General features: G+C 39.1%; 6 protein-coding genes across 7 annotated transcripts; 4 read left to right on the top strand and 2 right to left on the bottom strand.

Annotated features, from left to right (window-relative positions):
* Window positions 1–128: 128 nt before the first annotated feature.
* LOC108046475 lies at window positions 129–1,301 on the top strand. Its single transcript, XM_017126173.1, has 4 exons — window positions 129–354; window positions 417–664; window positions 720–893; window positions 959–1,301. The coding sequence occupies exons 1-4, from the start codon at window positions 151–153 to the stop codon at window positions 1,167–1,169; spliced, it is 837 nt and encodes a 278-aa protein (XP_016981662.1). The 5' UTR covers window positions 129–150; the 3' UTR covers window positions 1,170–1,301.
* A 1,879-nt stretch (window positions 1,302–3,180) lies between these two features.
* On the top strand, window positions 3,181–6,107 carry LOC108046514 (serine protease inhibitor 28Dc). The gene is made up of 2 exons (XM_017126226.2): window positions 3,181–4,032; window positions 5,076–6,107. The coding sequence occupies exons 1-2, from the start codon at window positions 3,317–3,319 to the stop codon at window positions 5,983–5,985; spliced, it is 1,626 nt and encodes a 541-aa protein (XP_016981715.1). The 5' UTR covers window positions 3,181–3,316; the 3' UTR covers window positions 5,986–6,107.
* Window positions 6,108–7,189: 1,082 nt separating this feature from the next.
* LOC108046523 (WW domain-containing oxidoreductase) lies at window positions 7,190–12,241 on the top strand. 2 transcript variants are annotated; one of them, XM_017126235.2, is made up of 7 exons: window positions 7,190–7,380; window positions 7,442–7,951; window positions 8,014–8,193; window positions 11,510–11,639; window positions 11,707–11,835; window positions 11,901–12,096; window positions 12,151–12,241. In XM_017126235.2, exons 1-6 carry the CDS (start codon window positions 7,289–7,291, stop codon window positions 12,087–12,089), a joined length of 1,230 nt encoding a protein of 409 aa, XP_016981724.1. In that variant the 5' UTR covers window positions 7,190–7,288; the 3' UTR covers window positions 12,090–12,096; window positions 12,151–12,241. The 2 variants fall into 2 exon arrangements, with proteins under 2 accessions (XP_016981724.1, XP_016981723.1); XM_017126234.2 differs by having other exon boundaries at window positions 11,901–12,241.
* Window positions 12,242–12,493: 252 nt separating this feature from the next.
* On the bottom strand, window positions 12,494–13,275 carry LOC108046476 (succinate dehydrogenase assembly factor 4, mitochondrial). Its single transcript, XM_017126174.2, has 2 exons — window positions 13,016–13,275; window positions 12,494–12,944 (listed from the first exon to the last, which is right to left on the bottom strand). The coding sequence occupies exons 1-2, from the start codon at window positions 13,068–13,070 to the stop codon at window positions 12,643–12,645; spliced, it is 357 nt and encodes a 118-aa protein (XP_016981663.1). The 5' UTR covers window positions 13,071–13,275; the 3' UTR covers window positions 12,494–12,642.
* A 459-nt stretch (window positions 13,276–13,734) lies between these two features.
* On the top strand, window positions 13,735–15,181 carry LOC108046522 (transcription elongation factor S-II). The gene is made up of 2 exons (XM_017126233.2): window positions 13,735–14,058; window positions 14,116–15,181. The coding sequence occupies exons 1-2, from the start codon at window positions 13,987–13,989 to the stop codon at window positions 14,992–14,994; spliced, it is 951 nt and encodes a 316-aa protein (XP_016981722.1). The 5' UTR covers window positions 13,735–13,986; the 3' UTR covers window positions 14,995–15,181.
* Window positions 15,182–15,750: 569 nt separating this feature from the next.
* On the bottom strand, window positions 15,751–16,323 carry LOC108046490. Its single transcript, XM_017126189.1, has 2 exons — window positions 15,958–16,323; window positions 15,751–15,906 (listed from the first exon to the last, which is right to left on the bottom strand). Exons 1-2 carry the CDS (start codon window positions 16,321–16,323, stop codon window positions 15,751–15,753), a joined length of 522 nt encoding a protein of 173 aa, XP_016981678.1.

Here is a 16,323-nt window from a genome sequence, read left to right as displayed (position 1 = left end):
TTGGAATATAAACAAACAACTGTTTCTTTATCTCTCTCTTAAAAAGTAAATTCTCTTAAAGCCAGAACCCAGAAAATGTATTTTACTTTTGCTTGGTTTTAATATTCATGATTAGTCTGCGATCGACATTCGTTAAGAGAGGTAGTCGGCATGTCGGAGGCGGATTCGTTGGTTGAGATTCCCCGCAGCGATTGGACTAAACTGCGGGATTTGTATGTGACAAATGATACTGATCCCCAAGGTTATCCGTGCATAAATAATTTCATTAAATGGGTGGAAAAAGATCCGGAACTAAAAGTTAAGTTCTTTTCGTTGAATGGTGACTGGGAGAAAGATGGAACCTTTGTTTTAACTGTAAGTGTTGCCATATTTATAAATGACTTAATATTTCAGATCGTAATTTTTCCTACATTTAGGTGGACTTGGAAACTCCTTTAAAGCACCTTTACTTCAACACTCTTAGTCATAATTTGGATCGAGCAACAAAAGCTTTAGAATGCTTAAACGTATTTGAGAATAAATACGTTTTCTTTGGATTTTGTTCTCGCCTAAAACCTGTGGTTGAACATATCGGCAAGAAATATTATGCCACTAAAGAACTTACAACTGACGACACGTGTTGGTATAGCGCAAGCAAAGAACTCATAGATACATTTACTATTGAGTAAGTTGATTTAATTTAGATTAGTTGGCAAATATGTTAATTCATTTAAATACAGGGTTCCTTCTGGCATAACTCTATTAAACTTGGCTGTCGAAGATGCTGAAACCATCAATGAAATCTGGCCACATCGTGGACCCGGCTCAATAAAGTTTGTGAGATGTTTAATTAAGTATAATGTGAGTTTGGGAGCCTATGATGACAGCGGAAAGTTGGTTGCATGGTGTTTGAGGTAAACTTTTGAAATATATTTATACTATTCAGTTTTGACTTTATTATTATTTTTTACCCTTTTAGATTACCTATCGGAAGCTTGGGTCTACTGCAAGTTTTGGAATCACACAAACGTTTGGGATTGGGCAGCTTATTGGTGAAATCAATGGCCAAGAAGATTTCCGCACTAGGAGATCAAGTTATGGCCCCAGTGGTGACCAAAAACACTGCTTCAAGGAACATGTTTGAAAAAATTGGCTTCCGTTCTATAGACACAACCTATTGGGCTAATTAAAAATGTTGAGCCAAAAGTGGGATCACAGCCAAACAAGACCAAACGATTTCTATATGAGAAAAAGTTATTATTAACGTACTAATTTAAATAAATACATGAAATAAATGCAGTTCACATTATAAAACGAGTAAACATAGTGTCTGTTATTAAAGTGCAAATGGAAATGCTTGTCTAGCAAATAATTTCCACTCGGCCCAATCTTACAACCGACGTATGTAATTAAAGCTTTTGTAACAATATGTAGGGTGTAAGGTATTCTGATTGTAAAGAATACTTACGTTTATTTAAATATTCCTCAGAGCTATAATGTTATTCCAAAGACATATTCTAACAATAATTTTATGTTATATAAAATTTGTAAACTCGTTAAAACACTGATTATGAGGATATTATTCTTTCACTTTTTTCGCATTGGATAGACAAATTGTTTATTTTTGGTGTTGGGTTCAATAGTAAGTTATCATTAATTTGTTAACTTATTGAAAGTTTCCAGTCTGCCACTTTAGGATAACTTTGTTGGTAACTTAATATTTATATGACTCGTTAGCCATTAAATTTTACTAGTACAAAGTTAATTATTGGCAGCGGCTCAGTCACCATATAGTTGATCGAATTATAGATTTATTATCATGCTTTCAATTTAAGAATAGTTTAATACTCGCAATAGCGTGACAATTGTAATTGAAGATTTCCTATTTTATTAATAAGGGGCTTTCAGCACATACTTATCTTTATATTTTATAATAGAGGTAATTAAGGTTATAATTGTCTGGGAGAAGTAAAACTCTTTTAAAATTTAAATTGGCTTATAATAAAATTTGTTACGATTTTTAAATGTATAAAATAATTAACCCTTGTGCAAGATACAAACCAAACCATTTTTAGCGTGGTCTTCAAATATTTATGGTTTTTAAGGGTGTTATTAACCTTTCTTTTGTACTTTAAAATTATAGTCACGTTTAATTTTTATTTTTGCTTGCCGAAACGTGTGATAAAATCTTTCTTTGTTCCGTAACGAATTTCCGGATCAGGTTATCTTATTGATGATCACAGGCTTTTGTAACATATAAGCTTATGACAAAATATATGTTCACATTTCATTTTATATGCGAATATAATATTTTATAAAAGGCTTACCACTATTTATTATTTAGCTGTACCCTAACAAATATTTTACCGACTAAGGAAAGCTTTTAAAAATAAAAAAGTCGCTCTGCATACAGATCCTTAAAAAAAAACCACAAGGCCAACTAAAAATATCAAACTTAAAATTTGAATCTTTTATTCACCTTTTAAGATTCTAGTCAGCTTTCACTAACATTTTATTGGTATTACCTAGCACGGTTTCTAAAATCAGCATTTTAAAATGTTTTTATTCATTGTTCATTGGGCAAATTACTTGTTTTTTCCAAGTTGATTATAATGCAAGTCAGGCTTATTTTTAATTTACTACGTATACCTACGATGGCATTTTCTATCGTCATTAAAACCGATTTGCATATAGTTCTTATGGACCAGCATTGTGCTCATCTTATCCTAACACCGGGAGTTACCCAAGTTTTATCACGGTTCCAATGGGCAACTTTCCAATGACAAGCCCGAGAACACGCATCTAACATAATTCTAAAGTATAGCTTATAAATATTTAAAACATTTACTCACCCGTCGCGAGAGAGAGAGAGTGGAGCCGGGAGAATTTTAATATGTTCGTCATGGGCCCAGGTTTTTTGAGCGAGAGAGTGAGCTTGGACGGATTTCCGCCCAGAGTTCGAAGAACATTGAATAGGGGGCAGTACATCAGTGCAGAAAGTACCGATCATTGTAAATCAATAACAAGTGCAGAGATATGCCAATCCATGTAAACAAACTCGGGGTATAACCGGTGACTCGTCATCCAAAAAGCTCTCCAAGATCAGCTGGGGCTGGAGAGCGCTTGAAGGAGTGTGCTTGCTTGGCTTGATAACGAGTTTGCAATTCCAGTTTTATAAAGATGCTCGCTGAGCGACAGAACCTCAGTCAGGCTCTAACAACTGAAGCGGCCACATCGCGTTAGCCCTAGAAAAAAAAAATATATATACGCACATATATATATCAAAATCCATATATAGTTCTGTGTGTGTTTAAGATTAAAACTGTATTGTTACAAAATGTGGCGCTTGCTGGTGGCTCTTGTCATGATGAATGCGGTGTGTTGCCAATCGGAACTATTTCGGGATGACATTAGGACTCCGGAAGCAATGGCCCATATAGATAGACTAATCCAGCAAAGTCAGCAGACTCAAAGGCAACAGCAGTCGCAATCGCAATTTATCCAGCCAGTTCCCCTGCCGAGTTTGCCGGCCCTGCAATCGCCCGGCCTTGTGAATAGCCTTGCCACCCAAGTCGACCCTGTGGTGACTCGAAAATCGGGAAGTTCCATCAAGCAGCCGGTTCCGGCTGCCTATTCCACCCACGTGGACCTGCCCACTTCCGATCTTATTGCGCAAAGTGTGCTACATTTTGCAAACACTTTGGGACAGCACCTGGGTAATGGCAATAAGAAAACGATAATCTTCTCGCCCTTGAGTATTGTCAACTCGCTGGCTCTGCTACTGCTGGGCGCCAAGGGTCGCAGTTACGAGGAGCTATCCACGGTCTTTGGAATATCGGACACCGTCAAGCTGCACGAGCAGTTCGGTCTGATGCTTAAGGAGCTGAAGCAGAACACCATAGAGGGTATCTCCCCAGTACGACCACTCACCAATTGGCGAGTCAACAGCCCGATGAGAACGAATCGACGGGCCCAGCGACCTGGAGCCCATGTGGTGCTGCTGGCCAACGGAATATTCACACAGATCGGCTATTCACTCAACCCGGACTACAGGTGAGTTTCGCTGCGGATAATTGACTGCAAACTGGATCTAAAGTGAGATCAGGTTGGGGATGGGCGCTGGGAAATGCCAGTCGATTAACAATCGCCTTGAGGTGTTACACAGAGAACAAATTTATATCTTTCAATTGAATATAAAATCCTTTTTCCTAAACCTCATTTTACATTCAATAGGTGTTTTAAAAAGACCTTGCCGGGGAGAAATGAGCTTACCCATTTCTACGCTTTATTCAAGCTCTCAACTCTTCTTCATTTATTGACTTTACGAAACATGACTACGACTATATAGGGAACTACTTTCAGTGGATGAGAGAGTTCACAGTTGCAGTTGACTAATGCACACATATAATTTCATATTTGTTTATGGGACTTCTAAACCCAAGCTTTCATTGAGAAACATATAAGTAAAATGCTTAGAATTAAATGGAGAACTTGTAAGAATTCCCCAGTGACATCGTTGTGCGGGGGCAATGAGAAAAAAAAGATAGAGAAAAGGTTAATAAGATTAAAGCAATACAACTTATCCGAATAGAAATGGCATGACAGATTTCTAACCGAGAAAGTGAGAAAATAAAGAGAGAAAAGGTTAATAAGATTAAAGCAAGACAAATTATCCGAATTGAAATGGCATGACAGATTTCTAACGGAGAAAATACAATATTATTAAAATACAATCATTACATAATGCCGAGACTGACCCTGAAATTATAAAATCAGAAAACTTTTCTTATCAGCTTAACAAACTGAAATTTTAGAAACTTCAAACAAAAACATTTCTTTTATATTAAAATACACTGATAAGAATTATACAACCTTCCGATTCGATTAACCAAAACAAAATAAATCTATCTTTATGTACAAATTGTAGAAAGTTTGTATTTCACTGAATAAACATGGACTCCATTGGACCTGGTTAAAAATATTGCAATTCTCTCCCATTCCTTGCCTTCAATAATCTTGCTCCACTTTCCCGAACGATGTTTGCATACCCTGATTGATTGTTTACTTATCTGCTCCACTTTTTTGTATACTTACAGACGGGTGATCGCAGAGGTCTACGACTCGACTCTGGAGGTTCAGGATTTCGAGGGCAGTCCGGCGACAGCCCGTTACCACATCAACTCCTGGGTGGCTGGCCACACGAATAACCTCATCGAGAACATCATCTCCGGCGATATCCCGAAAAGCACTAGGATGATCCTGGCCAACGCACTTTACTTCAAGGCCTTTTGGGAAACGGACTTTATTGAGTCTGCCACCAGGCTCGATAACTTCTATCCGAACGGAGAGGGATCTAGTCCAGTGGTGAAGGTACAGATGATGGCCACCGGAGGCACGTTTCCCTACCACGAGGATCACGAGATGGGCTGCAAGATCATTGGATTGCCCTACAGGGGAAACCTAAGCACTCTGTACATCATCCAGCCACTCAAGTCATCGGCGAGTGAATTGTTGGCGCTGCAGAAGCGTTTGACCGCGGCTAAGACTGAGGAGATGATCAGCCGGATGTACAGACGCTCCGCCGTGGTCGCATTCCCAAAGATGCATCTGACTGAGACGGCGAATCTGAAGACAATCATGCAGAATATGGGTCTGGGTGGCATCTTCAGCCCCGTGCAGAATGATCTCTCTCTGATCGGCACAAACGAGGTCCCGAGGACAAATTCGCTTGGCGGAAACAGCCTGCAGAATCTGGAGGCCCAGCGAAGAGCCGGATTGGGAGGAGAGCGATCCGATTTGGTGGTGGACGACATTGTCCACAAGGTTGACTTCATTGTGAACGAGCAGGGAACGGAGGCGGCGGCGTCTACGGTGACGTACCTCAAAAAATCCGGACCGGATGTTGTCTTCCGAGGAGACACTCCTTTCATGGTGCTATTGCGCCACGATCCCACCAAACTGGTGATGTTTTACGGCCTCATAAATGAGCCCCCAGCAGCTGCTTAATCCCAAGGATCATTAAATAATAAAGGTTTAGTACGTAAGTCCGTTGACTTTTTAGTTAGGAAGCCTATAAATCATTTTAAATGATTCAAAATAATAAATTAAATGATAATATAGTAAAACAAGCCATGCATTTTTTATTACTTTTTGACTTACACTAATATACCATTATATTACTGATATTTTATTTAACCTCAATCATTTAGAAGTATTAAAATCGGATTTCTTTAAGAAAAGTTATGGGCTCAGAAGTGCAGGTTTTTGGTCGCTTTTCTGCAAAGCCATTTTCCGAGAATTTGGAAAGGAGTGATTAAAATGACGAAAAATCGACCCAAAAATAAAAAATAAAGTGAAAATACAGATTTTTAGAGGATTAAACCACGATCATTTAGACGTATGCCACTTTGAAATCGGATTTCTGTAAAAAAAGTTATGGGCTCAGAAGTGCAGGTTTTTGGTCACTTTTCTGCAAAGCCATTTTCCGAAAATTTGGAAAGTGGTGACATCATTAAAATTACGAAAAATCGACCTAAAAATAAAAAGTAAAGTGAAAATACAGATTTTTAGAGGATTAAACCACAATCATTTAGAGGTATGCCACGTTGAAATCGGATTACTGTAATAAAAGTTATGGGCTTGAAAATGCAGTTTTTGGGGTTAGGGCTTTCATCATAAAAATGTAACGAAGTTTATTTTTATTTGCATAATTACTTTTTTAATTGTGTTTCATTAGGTTAAGTTTACCCTACGATCTTTTTAACACTTAAATTCTAATCAACGTAAGTGGGCGTTTTTAATTCATCATTTTAAAAACGTAATGGGCGATCAAACATAAAATCAAGTCTTAATTGCACAAGCCAAGTAAAAGCACAAAAGTAAGCGACGCAGAATCGTCTTGTTTATTGTATATATGTATATTTTTTTAATGCTAGGTTACCATAGTTGTAACTAAGTTCTGACATAAATGTAAGGATTTTATTGTAAAGATTCTTTGTGAACGATTTAGATTGATAATATAAATTATCTGATAACTACACTTTTTTTTTTGAAAATAACTTCTTTAACTTTCATTGGTTTTGAATTTAAAAGCACAACCGCTCAATTCTAAAGGCATCTGTTTACCGGTTCTGTCAACCAAACGGGTATGTTAAATAACCGTCTCGCCTATCTGTTTCTGTTAAACCAATCAGCTGTTATCCCTCGCAAACTTTTCAACACTTTTTTAAGCCGGCGCTGTTTTGCCTTTCCCAAATAAGTTTGATTTTTATGTAAATTAAGCTTAAAACTAGATTAAATTCAAGTCGAGATGATATCCCTACCCGACTCGGATAGTGAGGATGAACTGCCTCCAGGTTGGGAGGAGCGGGCCACCGATGACGGAAAAGTTTGTTATGTGAAGTAAGTCAAGGGTCAAGTAGAGTCATAAACATAATCTGATAAAACTATATTTTTCCATTAGCCAGCAAGGCAAAACCTCCCAGTGGACACATCCGCGGACGGGACGCTCCAAGCGGATTACCGGGGAGCTACCTCTGGGCTGGGAGAAGTACTACGATGAGCAGGGCAAGCGGTTCATGTTCCTCAACAAAGAGACGCAGCAGCGAACGAATGTGGATCCCCGTTTGGCCTTCGCCGTGGAGGAGCCCACCCAAAATGTGGCCCAGGTGCGCCAGAGATTCGACTCCTGCTCCACGGCCCTGCAGGTGCTGCACGGCAAGGATTTGCACGGACGCACGGCCTTGATTACGGGTGCAAACTGTGGCATTGGTTTCGAGACAGCTCGTTCACTGGCTCAACACGGCTGTGAAATCATTTTCGCCTGCCGAAACAGGACCTCCACAGAGGCTGCCATTGAAAGGATTGCCCAGGAGCGACCGGCTGCCCGTTCGCGCTGTCGATTCGCCGCACTTGACCTCAGCTCCTTGCGTTCAGTCCAGCGATTTGTCAATGAAATCAAGCAGACCGTAAGGTTAGCTACTAATCATATCAACCCAAATATCAGTAAGCTTATTTGATCTATATATATTTCAGCCATATTGATTATCTAATTCTGAACGCTGGCGTATTCGCACTGCCCCACACAAAAACCGAGGATGGTCTGGAAACCACATTCCAGGTCTCGCACCTGTCGCATTTCTACCTGACATTGCAATTGGAGACACTGTTTGATTACAAAACACGGATCGTTGTGCTGTCATCCGAGTCCCACAGGTAAATTGGCATTTGTACACTTAAGCACGTAAACAGATAGAGGTGAATAGGTTACAACAGTTATAGAATGTTTGAAATATGATATTAGTACATTCAAGGGGATATTGGAATAGTTTGATTTGAATAGCTTATTGTCTGAGTTTCTATATCGGCCATATCGCCCCAGAAAACATCACTCTGATATGGTAAAATCCAATATATGTTTTTCCGTGAAGTTCAAGTTTAAATCTGATTCTAGGATAGAATTGGAGTATGATTTAAATATATATGTATTTTTTAATTAATGTTTTAATTTGTAAACCAGCAGAGGAATTCTAATTTATTAAAAATAAATTCAATTCTATTTGAAAAGGCAAAAGATCTAGTTTCGTGGCGCTAATTAGAAATTAACTAAAAATATTCTGCTAAAAATAAATTTTTTTCAATTGCTGTAGAAAAAAATAAGAACTGAATTATATTTAAAAAATATTTTATTTGGCGACATATTTCATGTTGTATACTATTTTGAATTGATTCCATTTACTTTAAAAAAAACCATTCATTTAATGCGGTTAAGCTTATACGTTAATCAGTTACATTTTTTTATTGCTGGCACTGTAAATCTCGTTTCACATTTTTTTGTTTCACCTTTTTTTTGTCGGCGGGCTTTTGCCATTAGTGCAACCCGTTTTTGAAAAAAATCTGAAGGGGATTTTATTTAATTGAGATTGAATTGTGGACATGTCATATTGTAAAAAAAAAATTATTTTATATGATCATATATTTCATTTATAAGATGAATAAGAAAGAAATATAAATGGACCTAATAACAAATTTGTCTTATAAAGTCATACTTAATTCATCCAATAAGTGAGAATATTGAATGTTAAAATGTTGTTCAAGACCTTGCAAAATTAGTATGCAATAATAACGTTAAAGTTTTCTAAAGAAAATAAGTATTATAGTGGATACTTCATAGTCGACACCCACAGATTTAAATATGTGTCTGGCATTCCAAGCTGTCTTCTTTTATTTTTGCAAGTTGATTGCACTTTTATGAATCCACATTGTGGACTTTGGACCGACCGGTTTCTATTCGCGCTTTGGGGCACAACTATTCATAGCCCAGGCCAGAAATAAATCTATTCCGCCTCAGCCATGCCGGCAAGTGTAGCGTTTTCCAAAATGTTTTTCGTTTGCCCACATCTTGAGTTTTGTTTACAATAGATGTTTTCGGCTTGGTCCGATTTCAAGGCAAAACGTAATTGAACTCGGCTTGGAATATATTATTTTTTCCCAACCAAAGGCTTCGTTTACATTTCGTGCTGCGCACTCGCAATCAAACAAAGCCCCAAAGAAAAACAATTACGATGCTGACGCAGCTGTGATTGTATTATCAAAACTGGTCCCTAATTTGTACATAAAAGCAATATGATCAGCCTCACGTGCAGATGGAAGCACAGTGGAATGATAGAGTTCCATAGCTCTAAAAATAAGCCTGCTTTAATTAATAAAAAAAAATGTATTTGTATTATCTTGTTTTTAAGCGATGTACATACATAAATACATAAGAATGAATTTAATATTTATAAACTTTGGCATTAGAATATCATTCTTAAATTATTATTATGTGTATGTATAAATTTAACTTTCACAAAGCAAACAAAAATTGTTTATTTTGTGAATTATAGAATTTTAAACTTCGGTATTAATAAGCTTACTCACAAAAATTTATATTTGATTTTAAATAAATTAGTTATATATGTAAAGTTACTAACAACAGTCGGCTTGAAAATGTAACAAAGTAGAAATCACTTACAAAGCTCCTGCAGATTTAAATAGTCACCCACAATTCCCCCAATCTGCGCTAACTCGCTAAATTAGATTGATTAATTTAGGGAAACGTATGACCCACTGTGCATGCTGTCACAAAAAAAATAAATCATTGGGGAACTAGTCTCGTGAAGCAACGGAAGAAGCATAAGGCGAAATAAAACTGAAATGGATGTAGTTGATATTGGAGGTGGTTTTGTATCTGCTGCGTTCGTTGCTTTGCTCACGTACAACATTTTTGGCTTCATGGAGCGGGTACACACATATCTTTCTCACCCTGTCGAACGTGCAGCAAAAGTCTCGTGCGCCATTTGGAGTACTCGCGGATAGTCATGTATGCCACCAAAAGCGCTCAGATATGATGAATTACGCTCAGTTCCTATTGGGGTCAATGCGAGACAATCAGAGCTCCGTGCTAACTGATAGCCACTTTCGAACAGCACATAAACAAATTGGTTGTTTGTGCAATTGAAATTCTTTTCACATCAAACTGCAGAAATTATTAATTCACTCAGACATATTCAGATATGCACAGTACAAAAATATCTTTATTAGATTCAAAAACAAAAAATGCTTTTCAATCTTTTATTTATAGGTAGATCTCACTCGAAGCTATATTTATAATAATATCTATCAAATATATTTGAAATAAAACAAAATCCTTATATTGATTAATAGATAATCCCCACCACTGCAAACTAAAAACCCCAGTAAACAAAGAGATAATCGATTTTGCATTTTAATTACTTTCATCAGCCATTTATCAGTCTGCATAAATTTTTAATTTGCTCAAGTATATACATACATCAGACCAGATAAAGAACACTTACTTGCTCAGCCAGTACCTACCACAACAAGAATAAACAGCGACAACGGGTTATATTATGGACGCCGAGTACGGCCCATACTTATAAATAAAACCGAATTTGCATACATTTTGCGACGTTATATTTACATCGCCCCCAAGCCGAGCGTAGAGATTCAATAAAATGAAAACAAATCCAAAGTCCAAAATGTGCGCGGAGGTGTTGTAGATAGAAATGTTTTCATGTTGCGCCTTTATTTCCTCGGGGAATATGCGGCCAGCGCATGCGCTACACATTAAGATGTTGGGGCTTCCCTCGTAAAAAAAAGGGAAGAATAGTGGGTTCATCATAGAGTTCAATATTCATATCCGAGTGTCCTTGTTTATTGTGTGGCTTTGTTTCAGCAGCCACTTGTTGTCGCCATTGTCCGTGGGTCTTAGTCACTGTCACCAGAGTTATTCAGTGCCCTGCACTCTGCTGATTCTGTTTGTGCCCTCTGCATTCTCATTAATAAAGAGCGCTTTTAGAGCCGGCTATGCCAGCGGCAATGCCAATCAAGACTCGTTTTGCGATTGTCGGCCGGCGAGTGCAAAGTCCAGTGGGTTTAGCTGGGCGCAGAGTGTGTATGTGCTCCTTAAGTGGGACTGTCAAAGAAATGCGTCGTACACAATCTACTTCCCAATCCCCCTTTATTGCAGATTCGCCAATCTGCCCGTGGAGAATCTGGCGGTGCATCATCTTTCCCCGCCGCCGGAGAAATACTGGAGCATGATGGCGTACAACAATGCCAAGCTGTGCAATGTCTTGTTCGCCCAGGAGCTGGCCCAGGTGAGTCATGCCCAAAATTAAATTGAAATCGGGTCAATTAGATACAACTGGTTAACCCTTTTTATAGCGCTGGAAGCAACGAGGAATTTCCGTCTTCAGCCTGCATCCGGGCAATATGGTATCCACCGATCTGTCGCGAAACTATTGGTTTTACCGGCTACTCTTTGCCATAGTGCGTCCATTTACTAAGTCCTTGGTGGGTTCAAAAAGCATATTTAATAAAATAATTTGTACTAATTATTTTTATCCACTTGATATCAGCAACAAGCCGCTGCCACAAGTATTTACTGTGCCACTGCCAACGAGCTGACGGGGTTGTCCGGACTGTACTTCAATAACTGCTTCTTCTGTGAACCCAGCAAACTGTCTAAAGGTACTTCACTGCAGCAGCAACTATGGCAACTCAGTGAGAACTTGATTTCCGAACTTCTGGAGGAGGAACAACATTAGTCAGGCTGTTGGTTATTTTATAATATATATATACACATAAATAATTTTTAAGTTCTATTAGCATTAAAACCTGGAGAAACTTGTATTCGGAGCTTGAGGACCAGAAATAAATGGGATTTTCACATAAATGTAATACAAATTTAAAAAGTCAACCGAAACAGATAATTGTCTAAATAAATTTAAAATCCCAGATTTATAGTAAAATATGTTTTTTCAAAATGAGTCATCAGAAAATGAGGACCAAAAAGATTAGTTAACTTTGGCATCTAGCAATTGGGCTTGCATGATGTGAAAAATTAATTAATATCGATTTTCAACGTTCTTTCAATGTCCTAAAAATAAAATTGTTTTGGCTTTACTATAGAGTCAAGACCATCTGCCAAATGAATTCAACACATTAATGATTATATTTTACTTTAAAAATATTTATTTTTTTACACTATTCAATAAGTAGTTTTTCACGAGTATACATTTTTGTTTTTTTGATTTTTCAAGTCTTAGATGGTAGCATTTAAATAACAGCCTAAGTACTAGTTAAGGAACTCTTTGGGGACTAGAAATCGGAGACACGACCTTTGCGCTCCCAGTCGCCGTACCGAGTGGGCTCCGGTCCAGAGGGTCCACCGATCTCGCCCGTGTAGGGATTCGTCTGATTGGGCCAGGGCTTGAGGGGCTCTTTCTCCTGGTAGGGATGGCGCGAGAACTCGTCCAGTTTGCCCAGCGGCGTTTTGGCACGCAGCTTCTTCTGGAAGGCCATCAGCTTTTCGGTTCGGGTCTTTGGCTCCTTGATCTCCACCACCATGTCGCCACCTCCTGCTGCTGCCCTCCAGGCTCCGCTCGTCGAGAGATAGCTCACTGGTAAAACGGAAATAGATCGTTAGGATCAGCACTGCACAGTGGTCAACCGCTAAAGCGCACACACACACCTTGCTTGCCCACTTGGGGAAGGGCTCGCACCGTTTGTCGGGTTATGGATTGCATTTTGTTTGGATTTATTATGTCAGTTATGCAAGATGCCGGCAACTCTTTAAATCTTTAATTATTTGTTATTCACTTAATTGTTTCTCCGCCGCTTTGCAGTTATTGTGACTCGCTTGCTTGTGCGCGTCTGGATTGAAATCGGAGGTTGAGAATCGCTTTTATAGCCCGCGATTCGCACCCGCTTCGTTTCGTTATTATTTTTTTTGGTAGGAAACCAGCTGGCTCTGAAAATGTACTAAATATGGCACAACAGGAATTTAAATATACGTTAAGCGGGGACTCAACCCATGGTGGAATACTTTGACTGTCGCTAAATTGTGACTCCAACCATAGACGGTCTGGCAACGTTGTGCGCAAAGTATTGCGTTGAAAGTGGGTGATTGGCATTTAAACCATAAAAAATTATTATTTTTGTAATTAAACTAAATATAGAAAACAAAATAAAAAGTAGCATCAAACTTTTATAAAAAACTGTTCTAAAATTAATATCCTTCAAGTGGCTAAGTTGTATTTTCACCCTTTAAACTCAAATTTTAAATTATTTCTTCTAAAATTGTCGCTCACTTTTCCAGAGGTTGGCCCATTGTGCTTTCCCTTATATAAACGGTAACACTTATCCCATGGTTTGGTTTTTCCAGATGCAATTTGTAAGTGTGCGGCATGGGCCGGCATTTCTTGACAAGCCGCTATGCGGTACCACTAAAACGCATTAGGGTATTCTCCCAACTCGTTCTGCGAATACAGAAACGAAAAAAATAGTAAACAACTTTTATTGGAGGGAAAAAAGGAAGTAGGTCAGTTGCCGTCAAATATCTGTCACAGACCCGAAATATACACGACAGCCGGTAGCTGACTACAGTTTACCTAACCTCTGATCCGTAACGTCGCGTATGCACAGCAGATACAGTCGGCTAAAATGAGCGTGGAGGAGGAAGTGTTTCGGATCCAGAAGAAGATGTTAAAGATATCGACGTCCAGCGACGGCACGGTGAGTTTTAGGATCATTCCTTAGATTTTATATAAAAAAAGTGTATTCGTTATACAGGGACAGGATCAGGCATTGGACCTGCTGAAGGCCCTTCAAACTCTGAATATTAACCTGGAGATCCTGACCAAGACGCGAATTGGCATGACGGTCAACGAACTGCGCAAGAGCAGCAAGGACGATGAGGTCATTGCCCTGGCCAAGACTCTGATCAAGAACTGGAAGCGTTTTCTGGCCAGCCCGGCGCCCACAACGCCCAATCACAGCTCCTCCAAGGAGGGCTCCACCAACAACAGCAGTGCCTCCAAGTCATCGAGCGCCGCCAAGTCCTCTTCGTCCTCCTCCAGCAAGGACAAGTCCAATAGCAGCGGCAGCAGCTCTTCAAAGGACAAGGAGAAGAAGGCTTCCTCGTCCTCACAGTCATCGTTTCCCTCCGGCGGCATGACGGATGCCGTGCGCATCAAGTGCCGCGAAATGCTGGCTGCCGCCTTGAAGATAGGCGAAGTGCCAGAAGGATGTGGGGAGCCCGAGGAAATGGCCGCAGAACTGGAGGATGCCATCTACTCGGAGTTCAAGAACACGGACATGAAGTACAAGAATCGCATTAGATCGCGCGTGGCCAATCTCAAGGATCCGAAGAACCCTGGCTTACGTGGTAACTTCATGTGCGGCGCCGTCACTGCCAAGCAGCTGGCCAAAATGACGCCTGAGGAGATGGCCAGCGATGAGATGAAGAAGCTGCGCGAGAAGTTTGTCAAGGAGGCCATCAACGATGCCCAGCTGGCCACCGTGCAGGGCACCAAGACCGATCTCCTTAAGTGCGCCAAGTGCAAGAAGCGCAACTGCACCTACAACCAGCTGCAGACCCGTTCCGCCGACGAACCGATGACCACCTTTGTCATGTGCAATGAGTGCGGCAACCGATGGAAGTTTTGCTAACTCCCGTATCAGTTCCAAAACACTCCCAGCACACAGCACACACATCCTTCATACTCTAATAAACATTGTAAAGACACGACGTGAGATAATATTTTGTATATGCTGGCCCCACGTGGAGCAGCTTACTCTGACCACCCTAACGAAAAGAAAATAAATTTCAATAAACATTAACTATTGATAAAACGTAGACGCCTTGCCGCCGCAATCAGTTTTCTGCCTGTTCAAATGCCGGTGATAACACCCATGCCGCTGATAACGCCAATATTCTCGTATCGACAATAGGCATATTACCTTCTCCCAGGAATACCGAAGTGTTTAAAATTCAAAGGGGCACTCAAATTTAAAACAGCTCAGTATTATGAAAAGTATGCTTGAATAAAATAAAGCCATCTATTACATACCTATGTATATATATGTATATTGAACTTTTTGAGATACAACTTTGTTTTTAAATGCTTTTTTTTACATGCTGATGGATTTTTAATTGAAACTGCTCAAATGGAACACTTTAAAAAAATAAATCGTTACTGAAATAATTCCATATATTAAACAGTAATTTAAATAAGTATGTGAGCCATGCGTGTTTTATTTGAAATACCATTGATATTGTTTAAAAAAAAAGTGTATATATAAAGTGAACTAATTCGAATAAGATTTCATTATTAAAATTTCCATTACTTTATAAAGATAAAAACATTTTTTAAATAGTTTACAAATTGTCTTCAACGGTACTGTTATATAATGTGCTTCCTTTAGCTAATCCATATCAATATCAAAGTAGACTGACACAATAGAAACCCAGTTTATGATGCCATCGTTCATCTCAAGAGTAAGCAAATAGGTTCCCTTTGGTAAAGGAACCTTCGAAAACATCCGTTCGTCCAAGGTGCAGTTCTTCACGTAAACATCATTCTAAGAGGCTTACATTATTTTAAGTACAATATTTATTTTTAAGATACTCACATTGTAGGGACAGGTATGATTGAGGTTGGAAAAGGGCAAAAATGCTCTGTAAACGTAGTAGAACACATCCTGGCGATTCGGATACTTTAATGTACGACAAAGGTCTTTGGAAACATTAAATAGGAACGGGTGGTAGCCGCTAAGCTTTCGATATGTGATAAATCTTATGATCATTTTATTCACTGGTATTTTCAGAAGCTTCACATGTATGTTTGCGCCGATTATTCCTCTGCCAAGCACTTTAAGTCGACATTCCGGAAAATCTATATAAGATTTGTCTAAGCTTTCACACTTAAGATTTGTCAAGCGTACGTAACCCTGGGATAGGCCAATGAAGAACACGCAGATCCATAGGAGAAACTTCAT

Source organism: Drosophila rhopaloa, unplaced genomic scaffold, assembly GCF_018152115.1.
Source record: "Drosophila rhopaloa isolate 14029-0021.01 unplaced genomic scaffold, ASM1815211v1 contig_2, whole genome shotgun sequence".
Taxonomy (NCBI): Eukaryota; Metazoa; Arthropoda; class Insecta; order Diptera; family Drosophilidae; genus Drosophila; species Drosophila rhopaloa.
Note: the sequence above shows the minus strand (reverse complement) of the source record. Positions and strands in the feature narration are given on the sequence as shown.